This window comes from Corapipo altera, unplaced genomic scaffold, assembly GCF_003945725.1.
Source record: "Corapipo altera isolate COAL_440 unplaced genomic scaffold, ASM394572v1 0, whole genome shotgun sequence".
Classification (NCBI taxonomy): domain Eukaryota; kingdom Metazoa; phylum Chordata; class Aves; order Passeriformes; family Pipridae; genus Corapipo; species Corapipo altera.
This window is the reverse complement of record NW_020884872.1, coordinates 87,795,971-87,808,499: the sequence shown is the minus strand read 5'-3', so window position 1 is coordinate 87,808,499 and position 12,529 is coordinate 87,795,971. Positions and strand designations below refer to the sequence as shown.

General features: G+C 44.1%; 1 protein-coding gene across 1 annotated transcript; it reads right to left on the bottom strand.

Moving 5' to 3' along the window:
• Nucleotides 1-366: 366 nt before the first annotated feature.
• On the bottom strand, nucleotides 367-12,521 carry CLNS1A (chloride nucleotide-sensitive channel 1A). Its single transcript, XM_027668451.1, has 7 exons — nucleotides 12,358-12,521; nucleotides 10,097-10,233; nucleotides 7,705-7,812; nucleotides 6,844-6,954; nucleotides 6,245-6,418; nucleotides 3,738-3,822; nucleotides 367-1,161 (listed from the first exon to the last, which is right to left on the bottom strand). Exons 1-6 carry the CDS (start codon nucleotides 12,504-12,506, stop codon nucleotides 3,755-3,757), a joined length of 747 nt encoding a protein of 248 aa, XP_027524252.1. The 5' UTR covers nucleotides 12,507-12,521; the 3' UTR covers nucleotides 367-1,161; nucleotides 3,738-3,754.
• Nucleotides 12,522-12,529: the final 8 nt, after the last annotated feature.

Sequence of the window (12,529 nt, the reverse complement as noted above, 5' to 3'; positions counted from 1 at the left end):
AGTCAACTTCAAATCAAAGGAAAACAGAAATTTGTTATCAGACTTTCAATACTGGGGGGAAGTGGGAACAACCTGAATTTGCTGACGTTGCCCCATGGCAAAAACACCACCCCACAGAGACATGAAACAGGAAAAGCTGCAGCAGGACCAAGATCTTGGCAATCTAAGGCCAGGTTCCTCAGTTTGGGGTGTGTCAGACTAATTCTATCACAGGCATGCTCTGCAAATATTCCACCCTTTTATCCTCACATCTGGGTAAATGATGAAAATGGCTTCACTGGAGGTTTTTTGTTACAGAAGAGAGTGCTGAAACTCAAGGGCTGAAGCTGTTGCCGAAGAAAAGGACTGAGAACTACAACACAGAGCTGGTTGTGAGATACAAAAATCTTAGTTTATTTAACAATGTTAACATTTAATATAAAGACACAAAACAGTTCTCTTTCTCTGGACATTACAGACTTTATTCCATCTCCTCAACGCCCAAACTCTGCTTCTCAGAGAAATGAAAGGGATAGCACTGAAATGATAAAGCCAGTTACTTGTGGGGCTTTTAATTTAGCTTTGCTTTTAATCCTTGACCAACCCTATTTCCTTTTAGCTGTCACACTTCTATTTCCATTCTACACCATGGAGTCAATGAACAGGTAAAAAAATATGGAAAATTCCAGGACAATCTAAAATTCTGTTCTACTTACAGTTTTATTTCTCAAGTCCTAGAATTCCTACAAAGGCTTCTTTAAAAGGCCAGAGAGGTTGCTCAGAGAGTGAACCCATCCCTGGAAGTGTTCCACAGCCAGGTTGGGATGAGGTCCTGAGCAACCTGATCTACTGAATGGCATCCCTGCCCATGGCAAGGGGGATTGGAACTAGATGATCTTTAACTGGGATGTTCCAACCCAAATCATTCTGTGATACTATGAAATGACCCTGATTAGCCCCATTCAAGTGTTAGATGCAAGAGGTTTTATTGTTTTTGTTTGTTTTGTTTTTTTAAATAACCCCATAGTGGTCACAAATGTCAAACCCCGTTTTAAACAACTCTAAAAGCATTTATTGACCTAGATGTCTAAGCTTAGGTCATTTAAAAAAAAGGTTAACTCCCGATAGTCACTGCAATGCCTTCGGTTTTACAGCTTATTCTGGAAGTGCCACAAGAGGAATCTGAAAGACACAAGACACCCAAGTTTACATAATTGGCATTAAAAGAATATTAACCTTTACAGAGTAGTAACCCTCTGTTGTTTGCAGTCAGAGGGCAGCACTTTACTGCAAACCCACTACTTTTCAGAAGGGCTGAGCATCTTTGCCTTTGGCAGCAGCTCCAAACTGAGGTCAGCTAAGGACAGCATGTGCTTACAGCATGTACTAGGGTGCCCTGGCAGACCCCGCTGCACCGCCACACACAGACACATCAGTTGCTTAGGAACAATTACTGCAGCCTCGTGATGCAGCAGACAAACACTGCTTCTTGCAAGAACAGTGGAAATGTCCTGCATCGACCATCAGCAAGTCTTCCAGGAGCTTCAGCAGGAGACTGTCACATCCCATTTGAGTAATGAGCAGTGACACACAACGTGAGCGTCCCACAGGGGCAGAGCTTTAGAGGCAGAGCACTGCGCTAACCAACAAGATGTTTGTGCAGATCGTTTTGCAGTTCAGGAGGTTAAAGGGCTGAGCTGTTCCATGGAGTACCCATAAGATCACAGCAGGCTCCCTCTCTGTCCTTATTTTCGGAGTGCAGAGCCAAGGCACCCTCATGCTCAAACTTGTTAGCAGGGTCATTAGCACAGAGCTCCAAGAGTGTCCTTGTCACTTTGCACCTTCAGTTGTATACTGCTGCCTTAGATCCTAGATTTCTGAACTTAATTAAATTACACCAACACACTCAGGCTGGCGGTTACTTAAAAGGGCCACTGCGTTCTTGGCTCCCGAACTGCCACCTGGAGCAACGTCACTGCCAACACCTGACACTGCACATGCAGGTCACTTATCTGCTCGGACAGGGATCAGCTCCTCAGCTCTGATCAGCACAAGCAAAAGACAGAAAGAATCCCTGTCCAGTTACCTCTCACAGCATTAATCTCTGACAGGTATGTGCCGCACCATGGAAGGCATGGAGTAAGCAGCAGGAAGAATTCCATGACCAAAACTACTTCTTACTGGGTGGATTTTGCGCTTTGCTAGAAGATCAGTCTACAGCACTTCCAGCAGCACTTTCAGACTCCTTAGAGATCTGCTATGAGCCACTAACTCTCCTTAATCCAGCTCAAGTTTAAACCCGGATAATAAAGCACTCAAATCTGAATTTTTCCACAGCACGATTTTTTTTTTTTAATAAACCACGGGCCAGAGTAATCTTGGAGATGGAGTCATCAGAGCCAAACTTTCCATTCACTCTCTAAGAGGTACTTGGTCTACATCTAAAGGCTTTCCTTTAATTTTAAAGTCTGTCCTTTACCAAACTGGGTAACCATCCAGTGGCAGGACAACCAGTATCTGGACTTTTTTGGAAGAACTCGTCTCTGTTCTGCGAAGTCCTTCCCAGGGTAGAAGTGTGACTGCAGAAAAGTTTGAGCTCTTACACGATAAATACCAATTCAGCACCACTGGCAGTGGTTGAGGTAAGAGAACACAGAACTACTCTGAGACTTTCTGAACTGCAACAACAAAGAAAAGCAACAGAGGAGGAAAGCAGCTGTGCATCACCTCTCCACAACAGCCTTACTCGGGGACTGTGGCCTCTTTCTCAGTGACACTGTAAGCCTTAATTAACTACTTTCCACTGACTTTTTTCAGTGTGTCATCTTCCTATTTGTGGCCCTTTCCTCCTTCCTCCTCCAAGCTTCTGGCTGTCTGCTCCACAACTGTTTTCTCTGGCGTTTCAAGTGGGATAGTGTGACACTCACTTTAGGGTAAGGGCTGTCAGTCTCGCTTACGAAAGAGGCAGAAGAACTGGGACCTTGCAGCACCACTGGAGCACCTCGTGCAGTCTGTGCAGTAGTGATCACACCCCCCGCTGTGCCTGTGCATTTCCACAGACACTCCCAGAAAAAGCTGCTCTTCCTCTCGCACCCAGCACCAGCAAGGAAACACTGGCACATCTTGTAACACTAATAACAGGAGAAAGCAGCACAGGTGATGGCAGGCAAGAGGGCACACTGGCACAACCACCTGAGCAGGGTGTTGCCTGTAAGCTGTGCAGTCCTGAGAGCAATCCCATCCAGATTGCACAGTAACTTTACCAGGAACTTCACAGTTACGTTACCAGGAACCGTTCCTGCTCCGCTTACGGTGAAGGAAGAGATGGACTTTCAGCACTGTGAACTGTCCTGCCTCCCTAAATGGCCTGTGAAATCCTGCACACTAAGGGCAAAACATACTAAGGACAGTAACTTCCCAGGGATGGCTCCAGCATTCGTATACCAGCATCTAAGAGCCTTTAGGATTGGACAATTCTTAAATCAACTAAAGGGCTGACCTGTCTTCCAAACAGGCATATCCACACAGGTTGCCTCTGCAGGGTGATGCCAGTAGGCATTTTGGACAGATCACTGAACATCTTTCCACACTTGTGCTAACTACAGCTACCTTTTCCATCCTCTAAATCATCATCATACTGATATGACCATGAAACATTTCCCGAAGGAGATCTGGGATCACATACATTACACACATTACTGAGAGGGAAGGCTCTGCAGGACTGAAAAGCATTGCTGCTGGAAGTCAGAGGAACTTACAGCAGTGTAGGTCCTCCTCAGTGATCGACTTCTGCGTCTTCAAACTGCCCGGCGACTACTGGTGCTACATCCACCTCCATCCCATCTGAAAGAAACAGCCAGTGCTCTGTAACCAAGTGGATGATGTTTTCACGGGAAAGAGTGCAGATGCCCTCTGCTGACAAGACGTGGCAAGGACAGAAAACTCCTCTGAACTCCTGAAAGAGGCTTAAGGAAACACTGATGTGCTCGCAAGTTTCTGGGTTTGTTCCAGCTCTACTGGTTGGTCACTTAAAGATGTCACTGCTTCCTACAACCTCACCTCACCCTGTCTTATTGAAAGACTTAAACACTGGATTAAAACTATTTCATGTTTTAAATGAAGTTTCAGCGTAACAAATGGTGTAACAATTCCTTTGAATACCTCTAATCATGCTCTAGCAAAAAGAGGTTAGATCCTGTTCTGAAACCAGTCTCAACAATCATCAAGTTGAAAACAAGAACAATTGCTCTATGCCACAATGTCAAACATTAATGTAATTCTGAAACTGAGCAGCCCTGGGGAGATTTATAATTGCAGAAAACCAAGCAGCAGTACCATAGCAAATAAGATTAGGAAAATAAACAAATCTGATGAAGATGACTCTGAGACATGTGACATACTTGCTGTTCAAATTATATTAATTTTCAAAATTTTGGGGTTCAGAAACCTGACTAAATTTTCAAACAAAGGGCACTGCTAAAACAGGAGTGTATCACCTAAGGTTGTCTTTACATTACATAAATTTATTTGAAGTTGCAGAACAAAGAGAACCTGTAAACAACAAACAAAACAGATAAGATTAAAAAAATCCTCCCTGTGGAGGAGAACAAGTTAGTTATTATTTTGTTGACCGTTCTACACAAGCTGATAGCTAGAAATCCACAACTGCTGCATCATTCTCCATCTTTCAAAAACATCAGGGCATATTAAAAGCACTGAAATTTATAAAGATTAAAAAAAGCAATGCTATTAAACTACTTCCCTGTTCTTCTCCCAAGTAATATATTGCTCCACTGAAAACAAGATGCAGAAAAGGCAAAGTCTGAGAGATCCGGTTTTTTTTTCACCCAGCAGAAAGAGATTTTACTCCTTAAATACATATTTGAACAATCAGTAGAATTAAAAGACAGAATCCTTCAGGAAACCAGATCTTTTTTTTACATCTCTTTCAGTATCTTTCATTATTTCTGAATTCACCCTGAACTCTGTTAAGACAATTATTAACTTACAATTTAGAGTATTAAAAAAACCAAACAAAAACTACAACTCGTCTAGAGTAGAAATTGCTTCCTAATCCCAGTGTAGACTGACAAGTTTAACTTTTTTTTTAATCCTAAATCCACTTCACACTACCACTATTCCAAGAAATTATACTGGGAAGAATCAAGCATTCTTAACTCAGCAGTGCTCACTCTCTAACAGAGCAGCCCTCAATACACAGCTGGCAACACTCTGCCTTGTAGGGCCACAGGCATGTGGGTGATACCTTTTGCAGTGAAGTCTGACTCACACCATCATACTTGCTCTGTCCTTGTGTTTATGGATTAGCCAGATTGGAGAACCACTGCTTTCATATCACAGAATCACAGAATGGTTTAGGCTGAAGGGACCGTGCAGCCATGTGCAGGGACACCTTCCACTAGACGGGGTTTCTCAAAGCCCCATTCAACCTGGTATTGAACACTTCCAGGGATGGGGCTTTCACAGCTTCTCTGGGTAACCTGTGTCAGTGCCTCACCCCCCTCATGGTAAAAAATCTTTTACCATCTGAATCTCTCCTCTTTTGGTTTGAAGTGATTCCCCTTGTCCTATGGCAACCAGCCTTACCAAAAAGTCTGTCCCTATCTTAAAGTACTGAAAGGCCTCAATAACATGTACCCAGAGCCTTCTCCAGGCTGAACAACCCCAACTGTCTCAATCTGTCCCCATAGGAGAGGTGCTCCAGCCCCCTGATCATCTTCATGACCTCCTCTGGACTCGCTCCAGTAGGTCCATGTCCTTCTTATGCTCGGGACCCCAGAGCTGGATGCAGTACTCTGGGTGGGGCCTCACCAGAGGGAATAGAGGGGCAGAATCACCTCCCTCAACCTGCTGGCCACGCTGCTTTTGATGCAGCCAGGAATATGGTTTTCTGGGCTGGGAGCCCACATTGCTAGCTCATGTCCAACTTTTGATCCTCCAGCACCCCCAAGTCCTTTTTGACAGGGCTGCTCTTAATCCCTTCATCTCCCAGCTTGCATCAATACCAGGAGTTGCCCCAATTCACGTGCAGCACTTCGGACTTGGCCTTGTTGAACCTCAAGAAGTTCCCATGGGCCCACTCCTCAAGTCTGTCCAGGTCCTTCTGGATGGCATCCCATCCTTCAGGAATATCAACTGCACCCCTCAGCTTGGTGTCATCTGCAAGCTTGCTGAGGGTGCAGTCGATCCCACTGGCTATGTCACTGATGAAGATATTCTTTAGTAAAACAAAAGCATTTCTTACCTTCAAACTCCCTTATCGAGTCCTCTGTTCTCACTCCAGCCATGTTGTACTGAGTGCTGACAGACTGGGCTAACATGCCTTCTAACCTCTCCAGCGTGGCCTGACCTTCTGCAGTTAAATGTGACAATCCTTCTTCGTACGTGTAAAAGCTCGGGATGTCACCTTGTTCTAGCTCTGCAAAAACAAGTTTGTGTTTATCAGACCTAAGTTTAGGAGCCTAAAACATGCAGGGGTGGAGGAGTAGGACATCAGCTAGGCAAGTTACGCTCAGATTAACTGACTGAGATAAAGCTACTTACATGAGGTACAGAATGTACACAGTGAACTGACCACACTGCAGCACGGGCACTGAACCTGGGCTAGCACAGCCACTGGGCACAGGAGAGCCTGCTGTTTGCATCTGTGGCCTTTTGAGAACCAGAACAATGCTTTTGCTGAATCCCTGTGATTTGTGACTGCTAAACTACATATTCCCTGCAGAGTTATGTGTTTCTACACTGTGCCTGTGACAAAAAGAATGTTTTGGCAAGACGAGTAGTAAACAGATACCAGGTGTCTAAGTGCTGACAGGTATTTCAAAAGAAGCAACTGTTACCAACCACGGGCCTCAACATCGTACTCGTCCCCTTCGTAATCGTTGTCTGAATCGTCATCATCCGGGTCTGGGTGCAGAGCTTGGCACTCACACATGGCTGAAAACATGGCTTCCACTGCAGGAACACAAGTGAATGCAAACCTCCCTTGTTTCTACACCAATACCCCAAAACAACAGGCAAGAAACCCTGGACTGAGTGATCAAAGAGATTAAGAATATTCCTTTATAGCAGAACCACCACTGAATTCATACTTGAAAACATCATCTCACAAGTCAGCAGCCATGCAGGAAACAAATCGTGTAGATCCCAGCCTGGTGCTTTATCCTCTTAACAGCACTTCTCCGTAATTTCACTGATGATAAAGGTGAAATGGACTATGGACAATTCCACCTGTGGTTACCCACTACAGGAATCCTTGCAGGATCTCATTCATCAGATTCTTAAAACTTGAATCCAACTGTAAGCTCCACACCAGATGGGATATGACTGCTTTCCAGTGGTAGTGTCTGGGTATTAACATTTTCCTAATGAAACTGTCGCTGACTCAAACATCACTGAATTAGTAATTTAAAAGACGTTTCCCATACATGTTCTCTCCAAATGTATATAAGTGAGACTGTTCATCTCACGTATTTATACTCAACAGTCTCTATTTTAAAGCATTAGAATTTTCCTTAAGAAACAGCTGCTTGAAATATTCCAGCTTCAGGCCAGATAAAAAAAATTTGCTTTGTTATTTTCAGCACACAGGAATCAAGGAATTAAAAGGGCACTCAAAACTCATGGCATTTGCATCTCTGTATCCCACTGTCTTCCACATATAGCCAGGACTTTAAATTAAGACACAACTTCCCCCTCACTTACAGGCTGATTTGTCATTAGGTACAAATCGGAATTCTGCAATCGGTTCAACATCGTCATCGCTGTCGTCCTCCTCCTCCCCTTCAGCCATGGGAGCCTCTTTTGTCTCCTCTTTAGGAAATTGAAATATTTAAGAGAAATGCGTTTATTTAGTTGAAAAAAAAAATTAAAAAAAAAGAAGTCACATTTATTTATTCTTTCAGGAACACACATGTAATCAAATCAGAAACCTGGACACAACCCGACAGAGGCACAAAAAACCCCACTCTGTTCTCCCAGAAAACTCCAGGAGATTCCAGGACTCACACAGACATATGAGGTCCTCTCACAGCACCTTGACAGCACTTGCAACGCACACAAAAACTTCTCTATTTATAATTTTATGATTTAAGATTTCTGTAATGGTCACACAACGTATTCATGAACCTGAGGAAAATTGCCTGATCCTTATTAAAAACAACTGTGCTCATCCCCTGCCCCTAATTCACAGCTGTTGCCACTTACTTGCAGAACACTACATGTCTTTTTTTAAAATCACATGAATTTTACAGATCCTTAACGTTACTGTCATGAAATCAGCCACCTTCCAGTGTGGCCCCTCACAGGGGACTCTGACATTTACAGAGGATCTCTACTCCATTTCCAGTATTCCTAGCTAGCCAGCGAGATGTCAGAGGTAGAAAGTACACCCAGAGCCAGTGACAACTGCGGGCAAGACGGCACTTCCTGGCTTCTGTGCATGAATAAATAAGCAACAGCACAGTGTTTTACTTTCTGTGAATATAAAAAACCACAGAGATGGCTGCAGTTCATCACTTTGTGGCTGGGGACACTGCACTGACAGCCTCAAAAGTGCATAACTATTTTCTACAGAAGAAGAGGCTGTTCCACTGAGAGTGGCTTTTATCACATACAAAACTGGCACCACCAAGAATATGAAGATGCCAAGAAGCTGCCAGCCAGCTGCCCCCAAAAATGTAGTGTGCAAAGGAAGCTACCCAATCCTTTTCCAACTCACACCCGCAGGCACAGCTTGTTACTGTTGAGTCCAGCTCTTCGTTTTCAACAGAGTCAACCTCTGAGTGCCTTTTTCTGAAAAAGGGGTGAGGACAAGGCACACACTCATAGAGAGCACAACAAAAACTTTCAGAGAAGAACAAAATGTTCTCTGCCCAACTGAGAATGAAGACTCCTGCAGCCAAGAAAGCGGAAAGGTTTGAGTTTAACACTATTTAGCAGTTAAAACTGCAGATCAGGGCTAGACTTGAAAACTAAAATCTACCTGCTGTAGAAGATTTACTGTAGGCAGAGTACATATATATAAAAGAAAGTTTACACACACGGAGGAAATACCGCAAAAATCAGTCTATTAATGATTTCTAGATAAGAATTAACACAGGATATCTGTATTTTTAAACACCATGATCAGAACGAATTAAAAGCTAGAAACAGTCTCTTTCTTCAGACGAAGCCCAGTTTACTTCAAAATAACTCGTTAAAGGAAAATGAGGAAGAAGAACCAAGAGGAGGATGCATATTCTCTTATTATTTGTAGTGATAGACTGTCAGAGATTATTAGTAACTTGAGAGAAGGAAATAATGAAGAGCATTAATAGCTTAGAAACGGCTCTGCCTCCTCAGAGTCCTGTCATTACTTTCTGGATACATTAAAAAAAAAAATTAAATGCCAGATTTTAACCTTTAACTATTATGACCAGTAGGCACGAAGGGGAAAGAAGACCTGCCCAACACCTAACACCCATTACTCTTCAATTGAGATGGCAGTTTATGACACACTTAAAATATTAACAGGTCTACCATAAGAAAAAAAATTATTATATCAAAAAAAGCCAATGAAACAGAAAGTTTGTTTTCTTGATATCAAAGCAAGAACAGTCAAAGAGGTTGGTTTTGTGGGCAATCTACAAAGATCCATTAAAGCCTGGTCACATGACCTATTGTCTTTTTTTGTTTTTAAGTAAGCTGTGGGAGAAAATTTCCAGGCTGCTGTGAAACAGCAGGAATCCATAAAGCCTGGAGAGGGCAGCAACATTAATATAAATTCAATAAAGAAAAAATTATATCCAAGCTGGAATCAGAGGGAGACTGCAGAGGAACTAAATTGTTTAAAACAGTGTAACAGAGCAGGGAACTGATTCTCAGCATCTCCAGCTGTACACAGTCACATGCTGAGAGCAGAACTGTACAGAAGTCACTCCAGAAGAGTGCAAAGCTGTACTTTTAAGACAACTATACTTTGCAAAAATGAAAAAGAAAATACAAGCTGTTACTCAGATGAAACATATAATTTTTAAAACCAACATTTACTCTTTTTGAAGAAGAAATCATGTCAGTTAGGACAGTGTGGGAGCACTAAGGAACACTCCAGGCATACCTTCAAATTTGGCGTTCACCATGACATACAAGTGCTCCCTTGGGAAGGCGCTCAGGTCCCTGGACACAGCATGTAAGCTTATGGTGGGATAATCCAAGGAGAAGCCAACTCCAGAGTTTTCCAACCAAGACAGGCGACTAGCAAGGAGGGGCAGAGGAAAAAGAGACAAGTTACAAACTAACAGTGGTATCCACAGTACCTGACTCAAGCCTGCAGAAAAGCAAAACAACCCCAAAAGAGTAATTCTGGACAAGGCACTCTCCAGGCATACACAGACCTGGACCTGCCCAAACAGGACTTTGCAATGGCATTAACTGTTGGCTGAGGTAAAAGAAACCTCTTCTCAAAGAATGTGAAGCTGAGCACCCCAAACACACTGCAGCTTTATCACATTTGCACTGAATGCTGAATTTCTCTCCTTACCTCTTCATTTTCTCCTCCCTGTAGGTACCTATCATTCCAAAGATAACTACAGTGGTTCCAGAGTGTGATTTATAACTCAAACTATTCAATGTGGTTTTTCAAGGAGAACACCGAAAGAAAAGTCAGTGTCACAATTTCTAGAGAATTATAGATCTGATGTGAGTATAGCCTGGGTGTATAAAAACAAACAGTTCTGTGATCAGCAGAGCTAACAAAGCCAGGTTATGAGTATTCCTTCCCTTGCAACTTATCTGTATAACCTCTGCTTCCCCCCATTTTCACTCTCTAACTAACCACAGCAAGAGACAGCACAGGTTGTCACCACTGGGCGCTGCCTCCTTCATATCAGAATGATCAACATCTTTCTAAGCACACGAGAAATCACACTCAAGCCAGTTTTGGGTGTCTGCGATCAGTGAGGTCACACAGGGAACAGAAATACTGACAGGCAGAAAGCGAGACCTCCACCACATGCAAAATTCAGCATTCATAAGCTTTTGTGGAGGGATAGAACCAATGGAAAAGTCACAAAAAGACTCCTTGCTTTGGAAAATCTGGTTGAGAGCAAGAACTAGTGCAGTGGGAGTAAAGAATTTCTTTCCTAGCCTCAACTGAGCAGTCCTCAATGTTTACAGCTGCTGATAGAGAATCAGTACACAGATCCAGAGCCACGCTGTCCTCCTGGGTGCCTAGTTCTCCCACGGCATTCCTGCAAACACTGGCGTATTCTATTCATTACCAGCAAGTGACTATGGTAAAACCTCTGCAACGTGCTCCAAACATGTTGAGAGGAAGGTGGCAGCCTTGTATTGTGCCTCACACGAAAACCTATAGAAAGCAAGTTACAAGGAAACTCAACATTACACCTCTTGAGACCTGATGCTGCACAAACAAAAGCTTCAGTATCTGTGACCAAACTAAACAAAACAGTAAACAAAATTCCAAAGAGATTCTTCTCCAACACAACACCACTAACAAGTTCAGGCAAAATATTGACCATTTTATAAATGTTTCCTAGTCTAAAGGTTTTAAAAGACAATTTACTCCTCCATGCACATTCTAAATGACATTTTTTTTCTAACAATGCTCTTCTAGTGCAGAATATATTACGAGTATTTTCCATGGTCAAGAAAATTATGTTGGTTTAATCATTAAGCTGTCTTCTTGAGCTATACAATGCAGAGAGGATTTAAAGGAGACTGTAAAGAGCTCAGATAACATCTTCCAGAATAACCAGACTGATTTCTGCCTAGTAAGAACATACAGTCTCCACATGACTAACGCAACATGAATAACAACATAGTAGCTAATAACAGCAGAAACCCAACAACCCCATCCACTTGCCTGTCAAAAGAGGAGAGGTGCCGTGTTTTTCATTATGGAATGGTTTGGGTTGAAAAGGACCTTCATGATCATCTAGTCCCAAGCCCCTGCCATGGGCAGGGACACCTTCCACTAGACCAGCTTGCTCCAAGCCCCATCCAGCCTGGCCCTGAATGCACCACCAGCCGGGCTCCCGTGCCGTGCTGTTCCCTTTTGCCTTGTTTAAAACACCGTTTCGAGCAGGAACAGCAGGACACACACCCCTGCCCCTCACAGCCCCCCCCCCCCCAGGGCCTCCTCCACACCCTGATCCAAATCACCCACATCCCCCCTCGGGCAGGTCCCCTCAGGGGTGACCCCACAGGCCCCTCAGGGGTGAGAGCCTCTCAAGGGAAGGCTCCCACTCGTCGGCCCCCTCAGGATACCCCGCAGCCCCCCCAGGACGCCCTCAGGAGGAGCAGCCCCTCACAGCACGGCCCCCCGAGGCGTCCCCAGCGCCGTGTGTTCCCCCGCACCTCTCGGCGATGTAGAGGGTGCCGGCGCCCAGGCTGCGCCCCGCCAGCAGCGCCTCCGTGTCCGGCTGCTGGTGCCGAACGCCATCGGCCGGCGGCGGGAACCGCTTGAGGAAACTCATGGCGCCGCCGCCGCCTCCCTGCTCCACCATCGCCGCCGCCGGAACAGGAACCG

What these genes read in the sequence shown, in the direction of transcription:
- CLNS1A (XM_027668451.1), bottom strand. Translation starts at nt 12,506, where the DNA reads ATGGTGGAGCAGGGAGGCGGCGGCGGCGCCATGAGTTTCCTCAAGCGG. An exon ending in GGTGAACGCCAAATTTGAAG is followed by an intron (nt 7,813 to 10,096) that starts GTATGCCTGGAG and finishes AATTTCCTAAAG; the next exon opens with AGGAGACAAAAGAGGCTCCC. An exon ending in CTCGATAAGGGAGTTTGAAG is followed by an intron (nt 3,823 to 6,244) that starts GTAAGAAATGCT and finishes TGTTTCTTTCAG; the next exon opens with ATGGGATGGAGGTGGATGTA.